Source organism: Oryctolagus cuniculus, chromosome 6 (genome assembly GCF_051225735.1).
Source record: "Oryctolagus cuniculus isolate XC-2025 breed Fujian yellow rabbit chromosome 6, ASM5122573v1, whole genome shotgun sequence".
Lineage (NCBI taxonomy): Eukaryota > Metazoa > Chordata > Mammalia > Lagomorpha > Leporidae > Oryctolagus > Oryctolagus cuniculus.
Genome location: NC_142872.1, coordinates 30,326,128 through 30,352,626, shown reverse-complemented (window position 1 = coordinate 30,352,626; position 26,499 = coordinate 30,326,128). Strand labels below are relative to the sequence as shown.

The following is a 26,499-nucleotide window of genomic DNA, read 5'->3' as shown; positions in this document are numbered from 1 at the left end:
GTCTTATCACTTTATGTGGTTGTCTTAGATGTTGTTCTAGATATTACAATACATAAAATTTACCCTAGTCTAATGATATTAGTTTTTTAATACATTAGAGCATTGAAACTTAAATTTTCATTTAGTCCCCTTAGCCTCTCTCACTTCAAAAACAAAACAATTTGAAAATAGAGAGAGAGATTGGCTGGCGCTGTGGCTCACTAGGCTAATCCTCCGCCTGCAGCACTAGCACCCCAGGTTCTAGTCCCCGTTGGGGCGCCGGGTACTAGTCTCAGTTGCTCCTCTTCCAGTCCAGCTCTCTGCTGTGGCCCGGGAGGGCAGCGGAGGATGGCCCAGGTGCTTGGGTCCCTGCACACCCACATGGGAGACTGGGAGGAAGTACCCAGCTCCTGGCTTCAGATCAGCGCAGCACCGGCTGTAGCGGCCATTAGGTGAGTGAACCAACAGAAGAAAGACTTTTCTTTCTGTCTCTCTAACTCTGCCTGGCCAAAAAAAAAAAAAAAAAAAGAGAGAGAGAGAATCAATCTTCCATTCCCTGGTTCACTCCAGACATGGCCACAACAGACAGCACTTGGCCAGGGGCTTCATCCCAGTCTCACATGTGGATGGCCGGGAAGCAAGCCCTTGAGTTGTCTCCTGCTTTCCCATGCCATTAGCAGGGACCTGAATGGAAAGTGGAACAGCCGCAGGCGGAGGATTAGCCTATTGAGCCATGGCGCCGGCACCCCGGGTTCTAGTCCCAGTCGGGGCGCTGGATTCTGTCCCGGTTGCTCCTCTTCCTGTCCAGCTCTCTGCTGTGGCCCAGGAGTGCAGTGGAGGATGGCCCAGGTCCTTGGGCCCTGCACCCACATGGGAGACCAGGGGGAAGCACCTGGCTCCTGGCTTCAGATCAGTGTGATGCGCTGGCCGCAGCAGCCATTGGGGGGTGAACCAATGGAAAAGGAAGACCTTTCTCTCTGTCTCTCTCTCTGTCCACTCTGCCTGTCAAAAAAAAAAAAAAAAAAAAAAGGGCGGAATAGCCAAGACACAAACTGGCACCCATACTGGATGCTGGCATCACACGTTCTAGCTTTACTTGCTGAGCCACAACGTCAGCCTCATGCCTCACTTTTTAAATATAATTGTCTTAACTTTCTTTCTATGAGGCTGCTCTATTTTGGTAGAGGTCCGTGTGTGTGTGTGTTTTTAATCTGTCAACCTTACTGAATTATCAGTTCTAGTAGTTCACTGGAGTGTCTTGAATTACTGCAGGTAGTCATATACTCTATAAAATGGCATTTTCATCCCTTCTTGCATCTACTATCTTTTATCTCATTAAAAGCAAAAATGAATTTTATTTTTTCGATGAATGTCTTCATTTTGTCTATAGAAAATGAGATATTCACTGTTCTCTGCTTTTAAGTTTTTGTGTTTCTCCTTCATCCCAAAGCATGCCCTGATCTCAGCACTAGGCATGTGTTACTCGCTCTCCCAGAGATGTGTTTACCGCCTCCTCCCCCTTCCTGGTTCTTGCTCTTTGACCTTCTAAAAGGTCTTTACTCAAATGTCACCTTCCTTTCCTGATCATCTCCTTCAAGTTGTAATCCATACTCCCATCAGATCCTTATTCTCTGCCCTACTCGATGTAGCATATTAGCTATTAAATGGTTAAGCTGTGTCTTAGACTGTGAAACCCCGGAAGGCGGGAATCTTTCTCTGTTTTGTTCACTTGTTTTTTATGGATCGCCCAGAACAGAGACATAATCAATCTTTTTTTGTTTCACATTTTCTTTCCTCTAACTGGTACTACTACTACAGGGCCATACGGGTGAATGTTTTCTATAGTTCTCTGTGCCTTTTGTCATATAACTTGTTTTATTTCTTATTTGTACTAGCAATAATTTTCATCTGGCTTAAAACTCAAACGGTATGAATGGTTTATGTTCAAATGTATTCCTCCCACTTTGGCGCTTAAAGCATCCCGTTCATTTGCTCAGAATCAACTAATGTTGTCAATTTCTTGACTCTAGTTTCAGAGAGATTCCTATAAGGCTTGCTTGCCTTTTTTTTTTTTTTTTTTTTTTTTTAAGATTTATTTATTTATTTGAGAGGCAGCATTAGACAGAAAGGCCTTCTGGCCACTGGTTCACTCCCCAAATGGCTGCAATGGCCGAAGCTGGCAGACTTGAGAAATCGAGACTATATGGCCTGCCAAGCTTGGGATATTTACTGTCTGGTCCTTTACAGAAAGTTTGCCAACTCCTGCAAGTAGATAGGATATAGGCAGGGAAACTATTGATAACTGTTAAAGTAATGAAAATGAGTAATTTATTACAGTTGGGGAGGGGTACTAGAAGATTAGGTGGCTTAAAGAGGTTAGCCTGAAAGGAATGCAATAGGAAGAGCATCACCAGAGAGAGGGAGTAAAAGACCCTTCCAAGCTAGAAAATTAACAGTTAAATCAGGCATGGAAGTGACTTAGCTTTAATCATGCTTTTCTCATCTTTCCCTTGCTAGCCAAGAAGGATCAGGAAGGTGGAGAAGAGAAGAAATCTGTGCAAAAGAAAAAAGTAAAAGAGTTAAAGGTGCTGGACTCAAAGACGGCGCAGAATCTCTGTGAGTAACTACAGTTCCCGGTTCCAGCAGCTATTTGAAAAGTGAGGTAGTTTTAAGGACTGAATTCTATTCAGTCTAGTGTCCCGCCATATGAAGCTTCCATTTGGTGAATTATATTCTATGCCAGGCACTGAATAGTGGGTTTTCAATATATCATTTCCTCTCTTGGATAACGCTGCAAGATTAAGTTTCTAGTTTTATGTCAAGGAAATGTGCTAAGATTTTAGGAATTTTCTGCCTCATGTAAGACAGGTGTGAGCTTTGAACCTCAAAGTTATCTACTGTTTGCACTGTAACCAGAGAAAAGCTACAGCAGATATTCTTTTTAGCTACTGTACCTTTCGTACTTTAACGAAAGCTAAAATTGCTTTGTGATTTAGGATAAAGGAGGAACATTTTTTAAAAAAGACTTATTTATTTGAAAGGCAAAGGTACAGAGGCAGAGGTCTTCCATCTGCTGGTTCACTCCCCCAATGGCCAAAACAGCCAGAGCTGGGTTGATCTGAAGTCAGGAGCTTCTTCCTGGTCTCCCATGCTGGTGCAGGAGCCCAAGCTTAGGCCATCTTCCACTGCCTTCCCAGGCCACAGCAGAGAGCTGGATGGGAAGTGGAGCAGCTAGGACTCGAACCAGCACCCGTATGGGATGCCTGCACTGCAGGTGGCAGCTTTACCCGTTATGCCACAAGGCCAGCCCCAAGTAGGGACATTTAATAGTTCTCAGAGAAGTATGAGTAACAACAGAGTCCTGAGCTTGCTTACTCATAAATTTGGCTTCAAAATTTCAGACCAATACAGAGTTGATTGGGTGTTACTTATTTGATCAAGGTGAATGTTGATTTTTTTGTTGAGCATTTCAATAATTGAGCCATGTACTTTATGCTGAATATTAGAAATATTGGGCAAATATTTGAAGTTCTGCTATGTGACAGGCTGTATTAGGCACACACTAGCACGTGTTCCAGGGATTACAAGGATATTACATTCCATAAAACCGAGAATCTTGTGACATGGTTAAAGTTGAGATGTGACTTAGCCATTTGAATCTAGGGTCCCTCAATATGCAGCTTCCAGTAAATAAAGTAGACATACCCAAAAGTCAGTGATAGAGAATAATCTAAGGGCCCACTGCTCTCATTCTAGTATATGGAATTTAGTGATTCAGCATTAAGTGCCTCATTTGTCGGGTAGAGAAAGAAAGCCAAATAATCACAGCGCAGATAAATACATACTATGATGGAGGTATGTTAGGACACTTCTGAGCATGCTGGACAAAGGAACATCTAAACTACATGGGGCAATAAGAGGAAGCAGTTCCTACAGGACGCTGTGAACAAGGCACTGCTCAATTCCCTAAGAGTTCTTTCAGCTTAGTTTACTTAAAGGGTGGGGACCAGCTGGAGGAGTGGCATCTGCATGTGTGAAGGCACAGGGGCACGAGTTAACAGTCCAGCACAGCAACGCCGAGGATGTCACTCAAGGAATGTAGTCATTTTGAGTCTAGATTGCTAGGCTGATGTAAGACTGTAGGCAGAGAGGTAAGTTGAGTTACTGCTTCAAACTGGCTGAGAAGTGGTCCGGGCCTGGAACTACGAGAGTGAAAATGAAGACAGCAGAGGACATTAAGAAGTTTAAGGGGACCTAAGGATTGAGTGAGTGAATGAAAGGGGTGTTTCTTGGTTTAGCTCAGTGCTGAAGTGGAGCCATTTACTGAAATAGGAAAATTCAGCCAAGGACAGAATCTCTTTGGGCTCCAGGGAGTGATGAATGGTGGGTAGGAGCAGTGATGAGGATGAATCTTACAAAGATAAATGGTTGCCGTCTTTTCAGTGGCTTTGTAAGGACAGAATAAATGAGACTTGTAGAAGTCAGGGAGAAAAGATTATTTTTAGAATGGTACAAAATGAAGAAGAGATGTTGGTAATTAAACAGGAACACTGGGTCAGGAAAGACATTTATTTGAAAGGTGAGTGACAGAGTGTAGTAGAGAGACTTTCCATGTACTGGGCTAGGCCAAAGCCAACAGCCAGAAACTCCATCCAGCTCTCCACGTGGGTTGCTGAGCTTTAAATACTTGAGGCATCGTCTGCTGTCTCCTAGGTGCATTAGCAGGGAGCTGGATCAGAAGCAGTGTAGCAGGAACTGGAACCAGCACTCCAGTATGGGTCAGGACACCCACTCCAGAGGAGGTTATTTTTAGACAGAGCAGAGGCCGGCGCCGCGGCTCACTAGGCTAATCCTCCGCCTAGCGGCGCCGGCACACCGGGTTCTAGTCCCGGTCGGGGCGCCGGATTCTGTCCCGGTTGCCCCTCTTCCAGGCCAGCCCTCTGCTGTGGCCAGGGAGTGCAGTGGAGGATGGCCCAGGTGCTTGGGCCCTGCACCCCATGGGAGACCAGGAAAAGCACCTGGCTCCTGGCTCCTGCCATCGGATCAGCGCGGTGCGCCGGCCGCAGCGCGTCGGCCGCGGCGGCCATTAGAGGGTGAACCAACGGCAAAAGGAAGACCTTTCTCTCTGTCTCTCTCTCTCACTGTCCACTCTGCCTGTCAAAAAAAAAAAAAAAAAAAATAGACAGAGCAGAGGTTTCAGTTGTAGAGGTGGCCATAAGCACCTTTTCCTTTAGCATGTACCCACAGCTGGGCAATTCTAAACTAGTCTTTATCCAAGCCTTTTCTAGCCGGGCTCTAGCTGAAAGCCCCAGTGTTCAGTTGAAAAGTGGCATGATGGCGCCGCAGCTCACTAGGCTAATCCTCTGCCTGTGGCGCTGGCACCCCGGGTTCTAGTCCCGGCCAGGGCGCTGGATTCTGTCCTGGTTGCCCCTCTTCCAGTCCAGCTCTCTGCTGTGGCCCGGGAGGGCAGTGGAGGATGGCCCAAGTGCTTGGGCCCTGCACCCGCATGGGAGACCGGGAGAAGCACCTGGCTCCTGGCTTTGGATCGGCGCGGTATGCCAGCCGCGGCAGCCATTGGAGGGTGAACCAACAGCAAAAGGAAGACCTTTCTCTCTGTCTAAATCTGTCAAAAAAAAAAAAAAAAAAAAAAAAGAAGTGGTAGGATATTACGGAGGAACTGCTGAGAGGCAGAGAGCATGGAATGGGGACCCATATAGGACTGCTGAGCAGTGCCAAGGCCCCAGCTATCATCAAGGCCGCTACAAATTCAGAATATCTGATCAGCATCAGCCTCACTGTCAGAGTAAAAGAAGTGAAATGGCTCGATTAACAGGGGCTCGGAGAAGGTCACCAACTGTAGCAGCAGAAGTCAGCACTGTGGCATAGAGGGTTAAGCTGCCAGCTGCAGCTCCGGATATCCCATAGGGGCCGGTTCCAGCTGCTCCACTTCCAATCCAGCTCCTTGCTAATCTGCCTGGCAAAGTAGCACAAGATGGTCCAAGTGTTTGGGCCCGTGCACCCACATGGGAGATTCAGGAGGCTCTGGATTCCTGGCTTCAGATGGTCTCAGCTCCAGCCGTTGTGGCCATTTGTGGAGTGAACCAGCAGAGGGAAGAGCTATCCATCTATCCCCACGTCTCTTTCTGTCTCCCCCTCTATGTAATTTTGCCTTTCAGATAGAGGAGGTTGAGTGGACCCAATACTCAGAGAAAATGGAACAGTCAGGGGCCTGCCCTGCACTGAGGACAGGATGTGCTTGTTTATAAGGCAGTGGCAGCTGTGAGGATGGAGTCCTGGGAGTGGGGTGGAAGCCTGTGATGTATATAGACAGAGAACACCAAAGGCTGGTGTGTGGAATGTGGTGCTCAGTACAGTACAGCTGGTGTGTGACATAAATGTGGGGAGCGTAAATAGTGGGCTCATAAATTGTAGGCGGTGAGGTTTCTCAGAGAGGTTTGCAGAGTCCTGTCGGGAAGATTATGCAGCGGGGATGGGGGAGACTTGCTGACCATGTGTTTGTGTCTCATTCCTTGGCAGCAATCTTTCTGGGGTCCTTCCGCATGCCCTATCAAGAGATTAAGAATGTCATCCTGGAGGTGAATGAAGCTGTTCTCACCGAGTCCATGATCCAGGTGAGGGGAGAGGCAGTTCTGCCGGGGCTGGCTGCTTAGCTGCACACCTGCCACAGGTCCGGCCTCGAGGAGGAGCTGCCCCTCACTGGAGCTGTGCACGCAGGGCTGCCAGCTTTGGAGAAGCTGCCACTTCTGATGCCATCTCGCTAGCCAACTGTCCCTTCCTCCCTGACTATCCCTTCACACCATGTGTTTCTTTCTGCATGGTGGCCCTTGGGCAGAGTGTGGGACTACCAAGAGTCAAAGTCATTTAAAGTAATTTAGGGTCGGCGCCGCGGCTACATAGGCTAATCCTCCGCCTGTAGCGCCGGCACCCAGGGTTCTAGTCCCGGTCGCCCCTCTTCCAGTCCAGCTCTCTGCTGTGGCCTGGGAGTGCAGTAGAGGATGGCCCAAGTCCTTGGGCCCTGCACCTGCATGGGAGACCAGGAGAAGCACCTGGCTCCTGCCATCGGATCAGCACGGTTCGCTGGCTGCAGCGCGCCAGCTGCAGCAGCCATTGGAGAGTGAACCAACGGTAAAGGAAGATCTTTCTCGCTGTCTCTCTCTCTCGCTGTCCACTCTGCCTGTCAAAAAAAAAAGAAAAAGTCATTTAGGCTTGAGTTGTCAGCACGTTCTTCTCTCTTTTAGAATCTCATTAAGCAGATGCCAGAGCCGGAGCAGTTGAAAATGCTTTCTGAACTCAAGGATGAATACGATGACCTAGCCGAGTCAGAGCAGTTCGGCGTGGTGGTGAGTAGGAGGCCCCTCCTGCCACAGACCCTTCAGGGCCCTTAGCTCTTGGCCCATTGTCTGCCTGGAACCTCGCTCGCTCTCCTGGCCCTGCTCTTAGAACTCTGATGCCACCGTAGGAGGCTCAAGTTGGTTTTTCTGATCCCTCTCTCGGCCTGTCTCCCCCACTAGATGGGCACTGTGCCCCGTCTGCGGCCTCGCCTCAACGCCATCCTCTTCAAACTACAATTCAGTGAGCAAGTAGAGAATATCAAGCCCGAGATCGTGTCTGTCACTGCTGCCTGCGAGGAGCTGCGCAAGAGTGAGAGCTTCTCCAGCCTGCTGGAGATAACCCTGCTGGTTGGAAACTACATGAATGCTGGCTCGAGGAATGCCGGTGCTTTCGGCTTCAATATCAGCTTCCTGTGTAAGGTGAGCCCAGGGGTCAGAGCAGGCCGGGCGGGGGAAGGCTGCAGGCCTGTAGGAGCTTGGGACTAAGTTTTCTCCTCTTCTTACCCTAAGCTTCGGGACACCAAGTCTACGGATCAGAAGATGACACTGCTGCACTTCCTGGCCGAGTTGTGCGAGAATGACTATCCCGATGTTCTCAAGTTTCCAGACGAGCTTGCCCATGTGGAGAAAGCCAGTCGAGGTGCGGCATGCGGCAGGTTGGGGTTCAACTAAAAAAAGCGGTTCTGGCCGGCACCGCAGCTCACTAGGCTAATCCTCCGCCTTGTGGCGCCGGCACACCGGGTTCTAGTCCCGGTCGGGGCACAGGATTCTGTCCCGGTTGCCCCTCTTCCAGGCCAGCTCTCTGCTGTGGCCCGGGAGTGCAGTGGAGGATGGCCCAAGTGCTTGGGCCCTGCACCCCATGGGAGACCAGGAGAAGCACCTGGCTCCTGGCTTCGGATCAGCGCGGAGCGCCGGCCACAGCGGCTATTGGAGGGTGAACCAACGGCAAAAGGAAGACCTTTCTCTCTGTCTCTCTCTCTCACTGTCCACTCTGCCTGTCAAAAAAATAAAATAAAATTTAAAAAAAAAAAAAAAAAAAAAAAAAAACAGTTCTGAGCCCAAGGAAGGGCATGGAATTAGTCTGTAAGTGGAGATGGGTGTGGGCATAAGCGTGGCATCTGAGCCCCACAGGGGAGTGTAAGGCTGCAGAGAGGTCTCCCTGTGTAGAAACAGAAGCACTCTTGCCCTTGGAAGAAAAGCTGCAGAAAACTGACTGGATTGGGGCTGGCGCCACGGCTCACTTGGCTAATCCTCTGCCTTCAGTGCCGGCATCCCGTATGCGTGCCGTGTTCTAGTCCCGGTTGCTCCTCTTCCAGGCCAGCTCTCTACTGTGGCCTGGGAGTGCAGTGGAGGATGGCCCAAATCCTTGGGCCCTGCACTTGCATGGGAGACCAGGAGAAGCTCCTGGCTTCGGATCAGCGCAGTGCGCTGGCTGCAGCAGCCATTGAGGGGTGAACCAACGGAAAAGGAAGACCTTTCTCTCCGTCTCTCTCTCTCTCACTGTCCACTCTGCCTGTCAAAAAAAAAAAAAATTAAAAAAAGAAAACCGACTGGATTAACCAGTCAGGCTCACTGTCGCAGAAGTAGGCCAATAAAATGCAGCATTCAGGAGAAAGAGGGCAGGTTTCTGCCCTCTCTTCTTCTATGTGTGTCTCCCTCCTCTCACAACCTGCTCTCTAAAATAATGTAACTGAGATCTCTGGGGGGGTTGAAAACTCTCCTTAAATTAAACGATGCCTCTTCTGTTCATAGTAATGGCTGCCTTGTGAAGGCTGCAGTCTCAATTAGCAAACTATTTTCAGTCTCAAATGTGAGAAGCAACTAGAGGAGAATACCTAGGAGAATGAAAACAGTTCAGGGCCAGAGAGTGTGTTCAGATCGCAGCTGTGCACTGAGGGGAGAGGGGAGCGGGGACAGGAAGGACTGAGTAAAGCTCGTGTGTCCTGCAGTTTCTGCTGAGAACTTGCAAAAGAACCTTGACCAGATGAAGAAACAGATTGCGGACGTGGAGCGCGATGTGCAGAACTTTCCGGCTGCTACAGATGAGAAGGACAAGTTCGTTGAGAAAATGACTATATCCTTTCTTGAACGGGGGTAGTTGCTCCTGGGAAGAGAAACGTCCCATGGAGGACAGTGGGCTAGCCATGGAAATGTGTAATTTTCTCTTAAATTTGTTTTTCAGTGAATACATAGTTCAGCATTTTTATTGTGGCAGTAGCAACCACCCAGATAAACTAGAATTCCTTGCTGCTTCCCCTTCTGTGCACCCCATATCCACTCCCTCTCCCAGAGGTAACCACTGCCCTTTTAAACTGCGCTGTGTACTCTTTGTACATACTGTGTCTTGTATCCTGTACCCACAGTACTGTATGCGGAACAGTCTCTTCCTGGATTGCCACCTCCTGTGTTCTGGGTGTACCATAGTTTGTTTCCTGTTCCTAGATTTAGATATGTAGATGGCTTCTGTTTGCTGCTGTTAGAAAGAGTCCTGTGCATGCCAGCATCCGTGTTGAGTCACTCTCTGGGCTAGAGAAGTAGCCCGACTTCGTGGTCTTGGCCCTTTACTCCTTGGCCGCACAGCTTCGTGAAGGAGGCCCAAGAGCAGTATAACAAGCTGCGGCTGATGCATTCTAACATGGAGACCCTCTTTAAGGAGCTAGGCGACTACTTCCTCTTCGACCCCAAGAAGCTGTCTGTGGAGGAGTTCTTCATGGACCTGCACAACTTCAGGAATATGTTTCTGGTGAGCAAGGGATGCCGCTGCATCAGTCTTGAGGGGACTTTCTGCCTGGTGGTGGGTGTGCGGGTGCCCACATTGTCCCCATACCACCCCACAGCAAGCAGTGAAGGAGAACCAGAAGCGGCGGGAGACAGAAGAGAAGATGCGGCGAGCTAAACTCGCCAAGGAGAAGGCAGAGAAGGAGCGGCTGGAGAAGCAGCAGAAGAGAGAGCAACTCATAGACATGAATGCAGGTGAGGGCTGCCGCACTGAGGCGGGAGCGGCTCGCGGCTGCGCTCAACCCCACGATCCTGAGGCTGGACTTCACCCCCAGGCCAGCTGCATACACGTTCCAGTTCTTTCACTCTGTCTGAGTGCCACTGTGGTTTTAGTTTTGCTGTTAACATGCTCTTCCCCTCTGCTCTGCCAGAGGTTCCTCTGGCCTCTTTCCCCAAAATGTCATCCTGACCTGATTCTCCTCTTGTCTTTTGGAAGTGGCTTGTCCTCACTCTGCTTATTTCACCAAGTTCTGGGTGCCCAAGATCTTAGCACAGTTAAGTACCCCGCTGGTTCTGTAAATGGATTGACCTTCCGAGAGGGGGCAGAAGGCTGGCCACCCTCCTTGTTTTTTAGCAGCAGCCTGTCTCTGGTGGAACATATGGTCTCAATTACAGGCCCTGTTTCCTGTCTCTGCTGCTTTGCTCTCCTGCTGTTGATTCCCTGCCCCCACCCTCGCTCCCTGGGCAGCGGAAATACAGTGCATTCAGTGTGTGCCACTCGGGGCGCAGAGCTGCTGCCCCCTTCTCTGAACTGCAGGTCTGCGAGCCCTCTGCACGGCCAGGGGTTCTCAGGGCTGTGAACAGTCAGGGCACTTTGCTGAGCAAGGGCTGCTCCGTACCTCTGGCTCCCAGGGACTGGGTGCTGTTCTGGAAAGCAGTTCCCTTGGCCTCACCTCAGTTGTTCAGCCCTGAACTCCACTCCTGTCAGCTGGTAAAGCCCACACCAAGTATCCTGCACCTGCCCTTGGTTTCACCCTCTGCCCCAATTCTCTCTGGGCCGCTAGGATTTGTTGCAGGTACCTGTAGTCCAGGTATCTGCTAGGATGCAGAGGGGGACAGAGAGGAAGGTGGAGTCTAGTTGCCCTAAAAGATGAAGGCTGCACTTGTCAACAGGTGGCGTAGTGGACCTTGCCCTGCTCCCAGTACCCGGGTTAAACAAATGAGGTTGGAATATAGGTCAGCTGCACTGTTTATGTTCAGCCAGCAGGTGGCGCTGGGAACAGTGAGCCCCGGCCTTGGAGCTGGCAGCCAACCAGCTCTTTGGGATTTCACAGTTTCAGATTTCACCATCCTGAGCTGTTGCCATGGAAACTGAGCCAGGCTGGAACAAGGATTCTGCATTAACTCTTTGTCTTCCAGCCAGGCCGCTCCGTTAGATGTAGAGCTGGCTTTGGGAAGCTGCAGTCAGAGGAGGCAATACTTGGGTGAAATGCACTGTTCATCAGTGGTCTCTTCCTCAGCCCTGTTCTGCAAACCTAAATCTGGTGCTCCGTGAGACACTAGAACACAGAGGGAGCAATACAGTTGCCTGTCAATTCCAAAATGGCAGCTTCTTTACCTGTCCTGTAGTTATTCCTGATTACAATCAGGAGGGTAGGGGCCAGCGCTGTGGTGCAGTGGGTTAAGCCACAGCCTGCAGCACCAGCATCCTGGTTCAAGTCCCAGCTGCTCCACTTCCCATCCATCCAGCTCCCTGCTGATGCCCCTGGGAAAGCATTCGAAGGTGGCCCAGGTGCTTGGTCCCTGTCCCAGACAGGAGATCCTGAGGAGACTGTTGTGGCCATTTGAGGAGTGAACCAGGAAGCAGATGCAAGATGTCATCCTGTATCTTCACCTTCTCTTGTCTCTGCCTTTCAAATAAATCTTTGAAAACAATGAAATCGGGACGGTGGCACTGCAGGATCACAGCTCCCAGGGAAGCCTGGGTGGTAAATCCAGTGTAGTGCCATCTTATGCTTAGACCATTTTTAAACAGACCCAGGAAACACAGGCCTGTGAGCCCCCGGGTCTGTCCTGAGCTGCCTGCCACCTTGGGTGAGGGGGGCTGAGCAACAGCAGTGCTGAATACTTGCCCTGCATCTGGCTGACGCCTTTCTATCTCCATCTTTCTTCACCACAGAGGGCGATGAGACGGGTGTCATGGACAGCCTTCTGGAAGCCCTGCAGTCCGGGGCAGCGTTCCGCCGGAAGAGAGGACCCCGGCAGGGTGAGTACGCATGCGGAGCCCAGCCCCGGTGCTCAGGCAGATTTTCGTCTGGGGCTAGCTTCTCCTGAGGCGCCTGCGTGTCCAGTGAATTTCCCAGGCCTCTTCCTCCTAGTTAGTACTGACCATGGGTTTGAGGAGGGACTGACCCCAAGTCCTTCCTGCGTGTTTCCCATTCTTGAAGCAGACATTTGAAACAACAGGACACAGAGAACTGAGTGAGCATTTAACTGTATGAACCAAAGTTGATCTAAAAACCTGAGTAATGGAAAATCTGTCAGAGTCCTCATTCTCAACTTCAAAAGCAGCAGACAGAGAAGTGGTAACAGGAAGTATAAAATACCATGGAGAGGAGGGTAGGCAGAGAGCATCACGCTGCGGCCTAAACGGCCTTGTCCTGGGAGCAGCTATCGCCTCCCCTCCCACCCCTCCTCCAACCTTCACAAGCTGTAAGTGCATTATACTGAGCCAGAGTCCCTGAGAAGAATTACAGAGGCATTAGTGAGGCAAAGGGTTAATGGCCCAGTTTCCCTTAAAGGAAGCTCACAGTGACCAAGAGGCCGAGGCCGCCCCTCAGTGAGGGTGAAGGCCCTCTGGGACTAGGAGCTACTGCTTCTTTCCTGAAGGCAATTACAGAAAAGGCACCACTGCAGGTTTTCACTTGCGCAGAGGCTGAAGGTGTGCTTGCTGATGGTTCGCTCTGCCCTCGGAAGGTCCCTGTGACATGCAGTCGCGCTTCAGAGTAGGGCTCTGACCAGTGCTTACCCACAGTGCCATCGGTGCACCTGGGACCTCTAGGAGACTTAAGGATCAGAGTAACCCAGTGCCCTGGCCCAGACATTCGAGATTGCTCTGGGTTTTCATCTGCAATGGCTGGCTGCCTATTCTGCCCCTGCTGAATCCCTAGTTCCAAGTCTTAGTCTGTTCTGCCATCCTGGTACAGGGTCTGTAAAGGGGAGTATGGAGGCGCTTAGGACTCTCAGAGCATTTAGTCTTATAGAGGGGTGATCTTAGTCTGTGGAGATTCCTGCCCTGGTATTTCCTACTCCGTATAAGGTGATGTGGCTTTGTAGGAAGCATTTGGTAGCCTCTGGTTGTTGGCGACCAGCAACCCTGTGCCAGTCTGCATCAGACTTTTGGTGGGGAATTCCCTTTTAAAAAGCCTCTTCCTGTGGCGCTGTACTAGAATCCCAGATGCTTCCTGCACACAGGCAGCCAGCCAGGAATGGCTTCCCTCTGCTGGGGAGGCCCCGTTCACTCCTTCCAAATGGGAAACACGGCACGAGTGAAGCAAGGATTCTGACGGAACGTAACCTTTCAGCAGAGAGTCTGAATTAGTCAAAGCCCTGTCTCCAAGGGGAAGAGGGAAGAGGAGGAAACCACACTGAATACTGTCCTGAGGAGGAGGCAGCCTCCCTAGTTCACAGCAGCTCCAGCCCATTCTTACCTCAGTGGGCTCTGCGTTCACTGAACACAGCCCAATCTTTCTGGAGCCTCTCAGGTTCAGCATAGTAACTAGAAACCATCCCCTTTTAGGCTTTGGCACATTCACATTATGTGAAGTGATGTGGCCTTACAGGTTTGATGCAAAGCAGCACTAGATGGCAACCAGAAGCTCCAAAGTCAAATCTAGCTCTCACACCTATCCATGTGAGGGTCGGCAAGCTACGGGGTTTCTGAGACTCAATTTCCCCGTGTGTAAAAGCATAGTTGGTGGACTAGGGTCTTCTCTGGCTTTGGCATCATTAACAGGAGGGAGCCACTGCCTGCAGTGCTGGCATCCCTCAGGGGCGCCGGTTCAAGACCCAGCTGCTCCACTTCCAATCCAGCTCTCTGCTATGGCCTGGGGAAGCAGTAGAAGATGGCCCATGCCCTTGGGCCCCTGTACCCACATGGGAGACCTTGGCTTGGGATCTGTGCACCTCCAGCTGTTGCAGCCATCTGCAGAGTGAACCGGCAGGTGGAAGACCTCTAATTCTGCCTTTCCAATAAAAAATAAATAAGTCTTTTCTAAAAAAGCTAGGAGAGTTCATTCTCAAGTACACAGGCATCAGTAACTGCGGGCTCTCCCTTGACTGCTGCCAACTGGTTTTACTGGCCGATTACTTTGAGCCAAAAGACAGAGACACTGTCAAGCATGACTGTCTCCCAGTTCTCTTTCCCAAAGAGGCAGCTGCTCCAAGACACTAGTCTTTTCCCTCGGATTTAAAGGAACGTTAAAATCTTGTGTCCCTGGAGGCTGAGGGACTGAGTAGAATACAAAGCCCCATTGAGGAGCTGCAGGGGGAGACTCACTGTCAGGCGGGCTCACTGGAAGCACATATGAAGTGCTGTGCTGTGCAGGAACAATGAGCTGAGTGTCGAGGGGAGAATCCATGCGATTGTGTCAGAGCTGCTACTTCAGGCCAGGATTGACTCAGCCTTCGTTCCTGTGACTCAGCTTTCATCTCCACGTCTGAACTGTGACCTCTTCCAGGCGGTCCACTTGCTCAAGGGAAGAAAGAAGTTCCTTTCTCTCTCCCTCTCCTTCCCACTTCCCAGCTTCCCTGTCAGAGATTCAGAAGCCTTCTACTTGCTAGTGTTTCATCGCCTGCCCAGGCCTACACGACTGGCCGATTTGTGAACCCAAGTCCAGGCCATTTTACTCATCTGAATGTGCCCAGGGTGTTCTTACATACCTTCCAGCAAGGAGAGCTCTGGACAGGGGCAGCCGCTTCAGAAGGGTTTCTGAGCCTGCCTGTCTAGACAATTACCTGAACCACCACTTCTTTTTTTCCTCCTTTATAAAAACAGGACAGGAAGTAGAATTGGAGTTCTGGACAATAATGAGAATTTAGGGTGGTAATGACTGTCCCATCTGTCCTAGTTTCCCCTTCCCTGAGGAAGTCTATTAAGAAGAGCATTTCCCCTTGGGCAGTAATTCCTAGCCCCGTTTCACAACGGTCTCTCCCCACATCATTAACCTTTTTCTGTCTAATCCAGCTACCTACGTGTTGTGTGGTTAGTTGTCCTGGTGTTTCTATACCCTTGTATACCCTCAACTTTTCGGGATCTGCACGCGAGAGCTCTAATCAAAGGTCTCAAAATTGTTCCCTTTACCTCAGCCTTCGGGACTGTTCAGTGAGTGATCCTCTCTGACCTCAAAGGAGGAAAGAGGTCTGTTTTTCTTGACTGTCCATTCTACTCAACATAAGGGTAGAGGCTGCAACGTCTGAATTCCCAGAAAAGCCTTCCCATCCCTAACCTCAGGCCACGTGGTTTCCATCCCTACTGTACCTACCTTCAAGGATTAAAATAAGGAAACTGTTTTCTCCCTGACCTTCTGTCTGCTCCCAGTTCCCATGAAATTGTTAACACACGGAAAGTTGTGGAGTCTAGGAACATCCCCAAGACCTGTTACACGTGAACCCTGACTTCCGTGCTGGCCAGGGTTCTTGTTCCCAGGGTCTCGTGAGAAGTTTTCAGCACATAAACGAGCCCAGTTGCAGTATTAGCTGCTAGAGGCAGAATTCCAAGGAGCAGTAAAGTGATAGCAAACACAGCCAGTGGGCCCTAGAGAAGAGAGATCTTCAGACAAGAGTGAGACCAAGCAGGGCTAAGGAAGAGAGACCAAAACAGAGGGTGAGAGACGCAGACACAGGTACCCCATCACAGTCACTCAACGTGTGTTCAACCAAGTGAACCCTGGGGCTGTTAGTCAGGGTCTTCACTATTTCTCCTCTTGATAGACACCCCTTTGTGCCCCTGGGATGAGCAGGAGGAAGAGACCTCCAAGTTGGTAACCATGGGCATGCTGGGTGCCCCCTGCCTGACCTGTGGGTAGCATCTGTTGGTGTGAAGACGGGGCACCCTAATCCAGTTTGGCTTCTGCCTCCCTGGTCCCTGGTCCAAAGAAGGCACTCTGTTCATGGACACCTCTGGACTTTGTTCCTGTATGTGTCCCACAGCTGCCCCCCGCCTGCAGTCTTCACTTAGGACCGCTGTGACTGTCCATCTGCTCCTGCTGCTTCCTCCACTTTCCCTGGTCCCCAGGAGGTCTTTTCTCAAGTTTATTTTCTGGGCCGGCATTGTGGCACAGCGAGTTAAGCCGCCAGCTGTAATACTAGCAGCCCACATGAAAACCGTCAGTTCGAGTCCCTGTGGCTTCACTTCCAGTCCAGCTCCCTGCCAATGTCCCTGGCAAAGCAGAAGGTAGCCAGAGTACTTTGGGCCCCTGCCACCCTGCTTCAGCCTGACGCAGCCCATGCTGTTGCAGCTATTTGGGGAATAAACCAGCGGATGTTAGACCTCTCTCTCTTTCCTGCCTGTTACCTTACCTGTAAAATATATTTTTTAGAGACAAAGATCTTCATCTTCAAATGCCCATAAGAGCTGGGGGTGGAGCCACAGTGGGTCTCCTCCTGTGTGTGGCAGGGACCCACGTTCGTGAGCCATTGCCTGCTGCCTCCTAGGGTGCACCATTACCAGAAAGCTGGAGTCAGAAGCAGAGCCAGTGCTGGAAAGAACCCAGACACCCAAATATTTGTCCCTCTTCCCCCCCAGTTGAGCTGTAACTTATCAAAGTATACAAGTAAAGTATAAAATTCATCTAAGTGTACAGTTCTGTGGGTCTTCGTATATTCACAAGATTGCGTAGCTCGCTCCGCCTCCTGGCCCCGGAACATGTTCATCATCCTCAGAAGCAACCCTGTGCCTGTGAGCGGTCACTGCTGATGCTCCCTCCCCTCTGGCGGTCACTCTTCTATCTCTGTGCGTTTGCCCAGGCTGGACCCTTCATGGAAGTGGGCACCTAACACCTGGCCTTTGTGTCTGGCTTCTTCCACCCAAGGCAGCTCTTTTTGCACACAGTCTCCGGTGCTGCTTCTAGGGCATGAGGAGAAGCAAACCTGAGGTGGGCGTGTCCCAAGGCATGTCTTTCTGTTTCAGATACCGGAATCCTAAGTCTGCATCCCATGACTGCCTAAAACAGTCACGGGGACAGGCCCCAGCAGTTCAACACCGGGTTGACTGGTTCTTCTCTTCCTGTTAGAATGACAGCTGGAACTTCATCATCCCTTGGCTAACTGGGCGGAGATGTCTTTGTAGAGAGCCTCTCCCGGCATTTTTTCCCTATTTGAAAATTAAAGCGGTCTATCTTCCATCCTCTAATTTAGCAGCTTCCTGGACTCCGTCAAGAACACAGAAATACTACTGCGTACTCAGCTGTAGCTCATCTAATTCCAGCAACCCTTTGACAACAAAGTAGACTACTTCCTCTCACCAAGTGCAACAGAGCTAATGCCTCCACCCAGTTCTGTGTAGCTGTGTGCAATCTTGGTACTGTTTTCAGGTGGTGAACAAGGACAAGGCTTGCTCTCCTGTTAAACCAGGCTCATACTTGTTGCCACCCAAGGTATACCCCACATGTTGGATCTCTGCCCCTCCTTCAAAAGAAGGGCCTGTGAATAATACAGAATAGCTGTTTGCATGGATTCCAGCTGAGTGTCTGCTGTAGAGTTTGAAATAGCTGAGAAATAAGGCCTTCCATGAACAGTGTCTCATGTCTTCTCTTGTAGGCAATAGGAAGACCGGGTGTGCAGTCACATCTCTCCTGGCTTCAGAGCTGACCAAGGATGATGCCATGACTGCTGTGCCTGTCAAGATGCCCAAGAACAGCGAAGGAGCCCTCGCACTCCATGAGGAAGCCAAGGAGTTGGTTGGCCGTGCAAGCTAAGCTGGGTCGTGTGGCCACAGCAGCTCCTCGAGGGAGCCCCAGACTGCCCTGCCCTGCAGCATGTGCCTAAAGGATCAAGGGGCTCATTCCTCTCGGTGGCCACCCCCACCACCCTGACCCTGTCTTTCTCTCTGGCCTGCTGCTCTCTGAACCATCACACACAGCTTCAGCTGCCTGGAGGCCAGAAGCCAAGGGCAGCATGGGGGAGGCCTGAGCCCAACCCAGCCAGCCCTGGCTCTTGCATTACCAAAGCAGGGTCTGTGTTCGCTGCCTTAACCCTGTGTCCTCGGTTACTCAGAGGGCTTTGTCTCAGAAAGGCCCAGCCTGCTTTCCGCCTGATCTCCCCTAGGTCAATCTTGCTCATTAGTTTTTCTTCTGTGTTTCTTTGGCCCTGAGAACAGCATGGGGCTTATGAACCTTTGGCTCGATCGCTGCTTTCACTGCTCTCTGCTCTGCTCTGCTCTTCCCTCTCCTGGCTTTGGTTATTTATTACTCGTGGTATGGCGCTGGGAAGTGGGGGACACATCCCACCCTTACCCACCTGGGAAAGGCCTCCCACAACACAGAGGATCTGTTCCCATGGTGGCCCTGGCCTCTGGCTGTGGGCAGGTTGGCAGGCAGGGCCTACCCCGGCCTTCTGCCCTCTGCCCTGCTGTGTGCCGTCACCTGTCCAGGCGCTTTGCACCAGCCTCCAGGCTGCTGAGCCAAGGCTCCCTCTCACCTCCCCAGAGCTTGCTGCATCCCATGTGGAGTATGGGCTGCAGTGTGACCATCCCAACACCTAACCCACCCTTCTGTCTCCAAGGAAGCGGGAGGTGGAGCCTCCTGGCTAAGAAATTGTTTTGCAAATGGATCTATTTTTGTATGGAAAAAAAAGGTGTTTTTTTTAAGAACAACAACTCTTCCTTTCCCCTTTGCCCTCTGTAAGAGGCTTTGATGGCGGGTTCCGGACTTCTGGGGTTTCTCCCCACAAGCCTCATCCTGACCTCAGTCTTGGCCTCGGCATTCACCTCTCAACCCTGAGGCCGAGGCAGATTCCTCCTCCCAACATGAGTTCTGGGGCAGAGGAGCCTCTCATCTGGATAAACTGGGCCAAGCCTAAGCGCAGCAGGCGCTAGGAGACGGCCATGTTTGACAAATTTCATCAATTTATCAAGCCACTGGGCAGAGGGGGTGCCCCTGCACACGGCACCCCCGTGCTCCCTTCTCAGTAGTAGACACACTGAACTGCTTGGTGGCCCAGCTTCAGGAAGCTCACCTGTGCCGGCTCAGGTGACACCTGTGCCCCTTTAGCTTCCCAGCCCGCGATACGGGGGAGAACGGTACTGTTAAGGTTCAGCCCAGAGTTCAAGTTGTTGGAGCCAAGGCGAGCTCAGGAAACTGGAGGGGCCTGGCTGGCTGCCAGAGCCTGTGGAGGAAGGGGCAGTGGCAGCTCCTCCGAGCTTTTCTCTGCCAGACTGTGGTGCAGGGGGCCTACTGCTCCCCTGGGTCACCCTCTTTTCCCTGCTAGCTCCCATCTGGGGCGTTGACCCTTCCTTTTTTAATCAACTTTTGCTAAGATTGATTTAATAAAAAAAAAAAAAAAGAGGGGAAACCAAACGCAAACCTACTTCCCTCACCGCTGGGGCTTCTGGGATGTCATCACCGCCAGTTTGTTGGGTTTCCAACTGTTAATAAAGCATTGGAACAGCACGACCTTCGTCTCCTTGGTGAACTTCTGAGCTTTCACTCTGGTCCAGTGCCTCTCTTTTTTCCTGCCTTGACACCTGGCTGACCTGGGGATGAGCAAGATGGAGCTGCTGGCCTGCCAGAGCTGCCCTCGGCCACCTGCCCCGACAGGAGAGTCGGTGCTCAGTTCTTCTCCACGCTGCTTCCTTTTCACTTGGAGGCCCCTCCCCGTTAAAGATTTATTCATTTGTTTGAAAGGCAGAGTAAGAGTTTCTGTCCACTGGTTCACTTTCCATATGGCTTCAATGGCCAGGTTTGGGCCAACTGAGCCAAGAGTATCACCCGCTCATGTCGGTGCAGGGGCCCCAGCACCAGGGTCATCCCCAGCTGCTTTCCCGGGGCTGATTAGCAGGGAGTTGACTCAGAATTGAACCGGCGCCCATGTGCGATGCTGGGGCTGCAAGTAGCAACCTTACCCACTTAGCCACAGTGCCCCCCCGGGAGCCCTTGTCCTGAACGCCCCGGCCGCCCATACCCTGCGATGTCGCCGTCTCCTGTTGCGACCTGTGTGTCTTTTGTTGACAGAACCATCTCCCATGTTCCCATCCCCACCTGTGTTAGTTTTTGATTGCTATAACAGAACACCTAACACAGGCTACTTGGGAGGAAAGCTTATTTCACATTATGGTCCGAAAGATGGACATTCCAAGACTGAGTAGACATCTGGTGAGGCGACAGGGTGCACTAGCCGACTTGTGCTGACGAACAGTAACAGCGAGCCAGGACACAGCAGCCACACCCAACTGAGCCCTTAGAAGCAGCCCTCTCCCGAGAACTACCTTCAGCTAGCACACCTCCACTGACTTGACTTCCCGCAAGGCACCCCAACATCATCAGACTAAGTACCTACCCTCAGTACCAGTAACTTAGGATTTGGGGGTTTAAACACGTATCTGAGGTCAGCAGCTAAATCCTATTCAAACCATGGTGTTCCAGCCCCAGCCCCCACACACATGGCCTTTGTCACAAGTAACACAGTCTCTCCATCACCAACGAACTGGTCCAGAGTGTCAACTTGGTACAGGTCCCGTCAGACTCAAGGCAAACCCCAGTCTACACAAAAGCAAAGTTACATACTCCCAAGATATAGTGGCATGACAGGCGGAAGGCATATGTTTCCATTCCAAAAGGGGGTGACGGTAAAAAAAAATAAAACTGGACAAAACCAAGACCAAAAGCCTGCAAAGCAGGCATCAATCCTCAAGTCCCATATCCAGCACTGGAAGCACACTGTGCCACAGCTGGGCACCCAACAGCCTGGGCAGGGAGCGCCTCCCTCCCCTGCTGACCTGGTGCTCACGGCCCTTGCCCCATTTCTCACAGGCTGCAGTCTCCTCTTGGCACCTGCACCAGGTGTTGCCCTGGTCAGGGGTCCGCAGTGGCTCAGACCACGTATTTACGCTTGGCACTGTGCAGGTGGTGCCCCTGCTACGGGTCTCTGCCTGCACCCCTTCCCAAGGTGTCCAGACATCCTGTGAGATACAGGTGCAGGCTTCTATGCCTCCACAGCTGTCCCCACTCACAGGGCTGTTGGGAGGCTGCACACAGATGTTGCGGCTCTCCCAGGTTCGCATTCCACTTTGCTGGCCCATTTACCTTCCTGGGGAATTCACTCGGCATCACCCATTAGGGGCTCCAGCTCTGCAAACAGCTCTGCCTGGCCTCCCAGGCTTTGACTTGCAATCTCCATGGAAGCCGCCGTGATAACACCAGCTAAAACTAGCGGCAGGTGGAGGCAGATGGTGAGCTCTGCAGCCTGCATAAGCCACACCTGGGCGTGCTGAACGGAGGCTGTAGGGGCTGGGGAGCACCTCAACAGCAAGCCATAGTAGGCGCTGGCCCTGGGTGAGCAGCGTGACCCAGGGGCCCTTTCCTGAAAGGATTGCGCCCCTCCGGATTGCTGGGTCAGGCCTGGCAGCCTCCAAGATCTCCGAAATGACCTGGGGGAGGGGGAGGTCTTTCTCCCATTGTTTTGCCCATTAAGGCCCAAGGTTGCTTTTAGCAGTGTCTTTACCAAATAGTCTCTCTTTCCTGTCCTAAACCAAGGCCTTCGCGGCCCAGGCGGTGAATTTCCCCATCTTGCTCCCGATTCTCACTGTAAGCAGCCGGCAATCCTCAGCTGCCGACAAACATGTCCACCATGTACGCCCAGCCAACCCCACTGCGTGTGGACGAGGACCCCGCACGGCCAGGTCGCCACGGCGTTGTGTCCAGGCTTAGCAGGCGTCCTCAGCCAGGCCTTTCCAAACCACCTCTCCGCTGCACTCTGGGCACTGCCGGCCGGCTCCCGCCAGCGCTCCGCTCGGGCCTTTGAGGCTCCCCCGGCCCCACAAACGCTAGGTAACCAGTTGGAAGCCAACAACCACAGCCCTGTCGGTGGCCCCAGGACACCCTCGGGGGCTTCCCCCGCGATGGAAGCCTTAGTGTGCCCACCGGAGGTCAGATGCTAGATCATACTCCACACGACCTGCCACCCGCAGCCAGCCTTGCCGGAGCACGTCGTGGCCCGCACAAAGAAACCTTGGAGCCACCAGCAGGCCTGGCGCAGACGGGCAGGCCCTGCAACCAGAAATAAAAGCGCCTGAAATAGCCCTGGGACCTGGGCAGCTGCCTCCCCATTGTGGCCGGAGGTGTGGGGGTGGGCTGCCTGCCTCCGCCCTTGCTCTCCTCCAGTGGCCACGCGATTGTGGCTCGGGGCTTCTCAGGCACACATACCAATTAGGGCACGCACCGCAGCTGCTCGCGCGCCCGGCCGGCCGGCCGCTGTGCCTGGAATAGAACCCAGGCGCCGGGCACCCACCCCTGCGCAGCGCCGCCGCCGTCTCGGCAACCGCGCACGCCACCCTTCCTCCCACGCGAGGAAAGTCGCCCCGTGCTTGCTCGGAAGGCTTGGTTTCCATGACAACACACGGGCTGGCAGGACGCGTGCCCCGCCTGCGGAGAGCATCGGCCGCCTCGGGCCCTGCCCGCTGGCGAGCCCTCCCTAACCCTCCCTGCGACTGTGCCGGCCCCTTTGCTTTCTCCTCTTCCGCCCCTCCCCCCGTCGTTCCCGCACAGCCAGAGGGGGCTGGGAGAGAGGAGGGCGGGCGATCTGGGCCTGCGGGCCATCTCATTTCCTGCTCGCTCTCCCAGCCCCCTCCACCTGCGCAAGACAGGAGGGGCCCTGCGATGGCTCTGGTTTTGCCGCAGAGAGGCGGGCGGGAAGGCGACTCCCAGGTCGGGGAACTAAGACCCACGGTACAGACTAGACCATCGCAGCATCCCCTTCCACTCCGGCGACGGGAAAAGGGGGCGTGAATCAGGGAGGCGTCCTCTACCCGCACCCAGCGCTGCACGCGCCGCCACCCCGCCCGCGCCCTCTTCTGCCTGGAGACAGCGGCAGGCGCCCCCCGCACAGCCCGCCGTTCCACGCACGCGCCGCTCTGGAAGCTCCCTGCCCCCGCAGGCCGCCTGCGCACCGCAGAGTGCAGATCCACCCGAGCAGCTACAGCCGACGGCGCTCGGCTCTGCAAGCACGCATAGCCATGGAGAACGGCCATACACGCGCGCGCTCACACACGCAATCCACACACAGGGCTACATGCGCAACAAGGACACGCGAGGCCAACACCGCGCGCCACCCGAATCCTCTCTGCTCCCACCAGGCGCCTCTCAAACCACCACGACATCCGTCTCTTACACAAACGTTCAACCTTTCAGAAGAAACCTTTTTATTATTTTTCGAAGAAAAAAAGCCATATAAATATTAGAGTATAAAACTTGCGTGAGATACAGGAAGGGCGTAGGAGCTACGTGACTATGCGGAGAGAAGCGCTTATAGAAGGCGTCAGTATGGGGTAGGGGCCGCCGCAGCGCGCGGACACAGCACAAAACACAGCACGGGCCGCCGCGGGCAGGTTCAAGGACAGACGGCCGCGGAGCCCGCTGCCCGCTGCCCGCTCGCCGTCACGCAAAAGCACACCGCACTACACTATTGGCTATTCTACACCAGCCAGGGAGGGAGGGGGCACTACTCTACTGTAAGGGCTGGGATGGGGATGGGGGTCTCTCCTCGAAGCCCCGCTATTCGCACGGGACCCCCGGGGGGCAGAAGGGGGTGGGCAGAGGAGGGCCTATGCACAAGGAGGCACTGGGGGACTTTAACCAGGCTCTGGCCACTAGGGGGCGAACTGGGGGCCCGGGCAGTGGCCTTGACAGAGAAGAGATGGCACCTGGCAAGGTGAAAGACTGTGGTTTGAGGAGTCAAGGAGCCCAGAGGGGCAGCCCCATCCTGGGCTGAGACTTGCGGTCCACTTGGTCCCTGTTCTAGCTCCTTGTCTCTCCAACCCAGGGACCAAGAATGGCCTGGCTGGCCCTCCCGGCTGGGGCTGCACAGCCCCCTTCCACAGTGGCACCTGTGGAGTACCCAGCACCCACAGAGGTCCCTGTGATTCCTGGGGACCTGGTCCTAAACCTACTCAGAGCTTCCTTGGACTGAAATGCCAGTTTAAATCCCTTGGTCCTGCTAACTCAGCCCAAATGTGGCTCCCTGGGCTGAGCCTTCTGTGGGAGGGGAGGGTCCAGCCCGGTGCTTGGTCAGGGCTGGAATCTGGGGATCTTGGAAGTACCCTGGGGACATACAGAGCCTCCTACACACCCGGCTGGTCGACGGGTTGAGCTCTGTCCATCCCCCCATCCATGTACACACACTCCCCTTCCTTACCTTCCCACCCCGTACTGCCTCGGAGCATGCAATGGAGTCTCTTGTTGGAGGCGGGTGTAGGAAGTCACAGCATGCAGTTGGAACATCAAACAGTGAAAAACAGAACAAAAGACTGCTCCCCAGGGCTTTGGGAAGAGGCTTGGCAGCAAAATGCCCTCGCTAAATCCAGCATGCGTCAGTACCATGGGGATGGTGACCAGGTCCCCCAAAACTTGGGCACTGGCTCTCAGCCTCCGGGAGGCACCAAACCATGCTTTGGGGGAGACAGAGTTGGAGGAGAGGCCGTGAGCTCATGATGCCTTTCCCAACGCTTAGGTCACCTGGTACCTCAACACCCCAGTGACCTTATTCAGGAGGGGAACTGCTGGAGGCGGGGATGGATGGGCCCGATTGATTTGAAGATGGATTTCAGCTGTAACTAAACTGGGTGTGGCAAATGGTTCTTGGTATCTACACTAACCCCACTACCCCCACGGGACTGTGATTGATTGGATGGGGGTTCCAGCAGAACTCCCTTTGCATATTCAACCCCTTGGGGGCACAGAGGGGGGTTGTTGACTGGGCACTTGTTTCTGTTTCCCAAGGGGAGCATGGCCTTGGCCCCAACCAGTATGCTGGGGGTGAGCCCTGAAATTCTGAGGCCTGGCTACAGGTAGGGGGAGGCTGGGCTGGCTGGGGGTGGGGGAGGCCGCCCCGTTGGCTGCCGGCCCGGCCTCCACATTACTTCTTCTCCTTCTTGCCCGACTTCTTCTTGTTGCCGTTGCCACCCGCTGGGGCCTTGCCATCGCGCTTGCCAGCCGCGTTGGTCAGCGTGGCGTTGCTGCCAGGGATGTAGACGTTCTGGCGGTAGTCAGGCACGTGCTGCAGGGTGAACTGGGGTCCGTAGCGGGCACTCAAGCCCATGGTGCCGGCGCCTCCTCCCAGGGTGGAGCTCCCATCAGCAGCTTCTGCAGACAGACCAAGTTCAGGTCAGATGGTGGGTGCTAACTTAGGGTCCCCCTGAGTCCTCTCGTGCCACAAGGACTTGGCGATGCCTGCGAAGCACCCCAGGCCCCAACCACACCGAACACGGGAGCACAGGGATCACTGACAACCTGTTGGTGGAGGTGAAAAGGCTCTGGGGTGAGAGCCCCTCGGCTGGATCCCTGCGAGTTCCGGCTCTTTTCTTGCTGGCTCTGACCAGGAGCAAGTCTGCCTACGCTCCTTGTCTTCCGACCTGCAGAACAGGGGTGATAGCATCCGCCTGTTCTGGTCTGGCTGAAGGCAGATAAGAAGCTGTATGTGGAGTAGCTAGAATGTGCCTGATGCATGCTAGGTGCTCATAGGCGGCTGCCCTTGTCTGGCGCCCAAACCCTTGCTCTAGTCCTTCTCCAAGGAGCCCCTGGCTTCCACACTAGCCCAGGGCAGCCACCGAGGTCTGTCCACACTCCTGTCCTCTCCAACCAGTGCCAAGTGGGAGTCAGGAGTTCCATTTTCTAATAGCGTTCGACTGCCCACCCTGAGCCAAGCACTTAGCTGGAAGTTTCACATGTAGTCGGTAAGGGATGTGGCAGCAGCCCCACTGCAGATGAGGGAGCCAAGGCTGAGAGACGGTAAAAGCCTAGCCTGAGGTCAGACCCGACGGGGCACGCTATAGAGTGCGGCTCAGCCCTAGGTCTATCTAAACAGACGCGAGAGGACATGGGCACCACTACCACCTCCAGCTTGGACCTCATCCCCACTGTGAGGGTGAAGCGGATGGAGAGGAGACGGGAGAGCAGTGTGTATGAGGCTAAGATGAGGGGTCCAGGGCCAGACATCTCGGTACAGTGCAGGCATGGGCTCAGGGAGCACCCCAGAGCACCTCCAGCCCCACTGCCTGCTATCCAGAAGAAACCAGGGCCTGGTAAGTACTCAGCCTGGGGGCCAGCGCCGTGGCACTCGCATCCCATAGGGGCACCGGATGGTGTCCTGGCTGCTCCACTTCTGATCCAGCTCCCTGCTCATGTGCCTGGGAAAGCAGCCGAAGATGGACCAAGTACTAGGGCCAAACAAAAGGGAAACC

The 26,499-nt window shown here is 53.2% G+C and overlaps 3 protein-coding genes across 22 annotated transcripts in view; 2 read left to right on the top strand and 1 right to left on the bottom strand.

The window, feature by feature from the left end:
• The first annotated feature begins 2,066 nt into the window (after window positions 1-2,066).
• On the top strand, window positions 2,067-9,444 carry LOC149126084 (protein diaphanous homolog 1-like). The gene is made up of 6 exons (XM_089335997.1): window positions 2,067-2,595; window positions 6,517-6,611; window positions 7,239-7,340; window positions 7,512-7,751; window positions 7,842-7,971; window positions 9,281-9,444. Exons 2-6 carry the CDS (start codon window positions 6,540-6,542, stop codon window positions 9,427-9,429), a joined length of 693 nt encoding a protein of 230 aa, XP_089192123.1. The 5' UTR covers window positions 2,067-2,595; window positions 6,517-6,539; the 3' UTR covers window positions 9,430-9,444.
• Window positions 9,445-9,877: 433 nt separating this feature from the next.
• Window positions 9,878-19,717, top strand: LOC138850166 (protein diaphanous homolog 1). The gene is made up of 4 exons (XM_070076244.2): window positions 9,878-10,074; window positions 10,169-10,304; window positions 12,229-12,315; window positions 17,868-19,717. The coding sequence occupies exons 1-4, from the start codon at window positions 9,955-9,957 to the stop codon at window positions 18,023-18,025; spliced, it is 501 nt and encodes a 166-aa protein (XP_069932345.1). The 5' UTR covers window positions 9,878-9,954; the 3' UTR covers window positions 18,026-19,717.
• Window positions 19,718-23,446: 3,729 nt separating this feature from the next.
• The window catches only part of LOC100353508 (protocadherin gamma-C4), a 193,861-nt gene continuing 190,808 nt past the window's right edge, over window positions 23,447-26,499 (bottom strand). For all 20 annotated transcript variants that reach the window (XM_089335983.1, XM_070076229.2, XM_070076240.2 and 17 more), the window contains one exon: window positions 23,447-25,402. In XM_089335983.1, the coding sequence (XP_089192109.1) occupies window positions 25,176-25,402 (227 nt within the window). In that variant the 3' untranslated portion in view covers window positions 23,447-25,175. The remainder of the gene's footprint in view (window positions 25,403-26,499) is intronic.

Coding starts and splice junctions, on each gene's coding strand:
- LOC149126084 (XM_089335997.1), top strand. CDS start 6,540: ATGCCCTATCAAGAGATTAAGAATGTCATCCTGGAGGTGAATGAAGCT. Junction 7,752..7,841: donor ATATCAGCTTCCTGTGTAAG/GTGAGCCCAGGG, acceptor TCTTACCCTAAG/CTTCGGGACACCAAGTCTAC. Junction 7,972..9,280: donor TGTGGAGAAAGCCAGTCGAG/GTGCGGCATGCG, acceptor TGTGTCCTGCAG/TTTCTGCTGAGAACTTGCAA.
- LOC138850166 (XM_070076244.2), top strand. CDS start 9,955: ATGCATTCTAACATGGAGACCCTCTTTAAGGAGCTAGGCGACTACTTC. Junction 10,075..10,168: donor ACTTCAGGAATATGTTTCTG/GTGAGCAAGGGA, acceptor ACCACCCCACAG/CAAGCAGTGAAGGAGAACCA. Junction 10,305..12,228: donor ACTCATAGACATGAATGCAG/GTGAGGGCTGCC, acceptor TCTTCACCACAG/AGGGCGATGAGACGGGTGTC.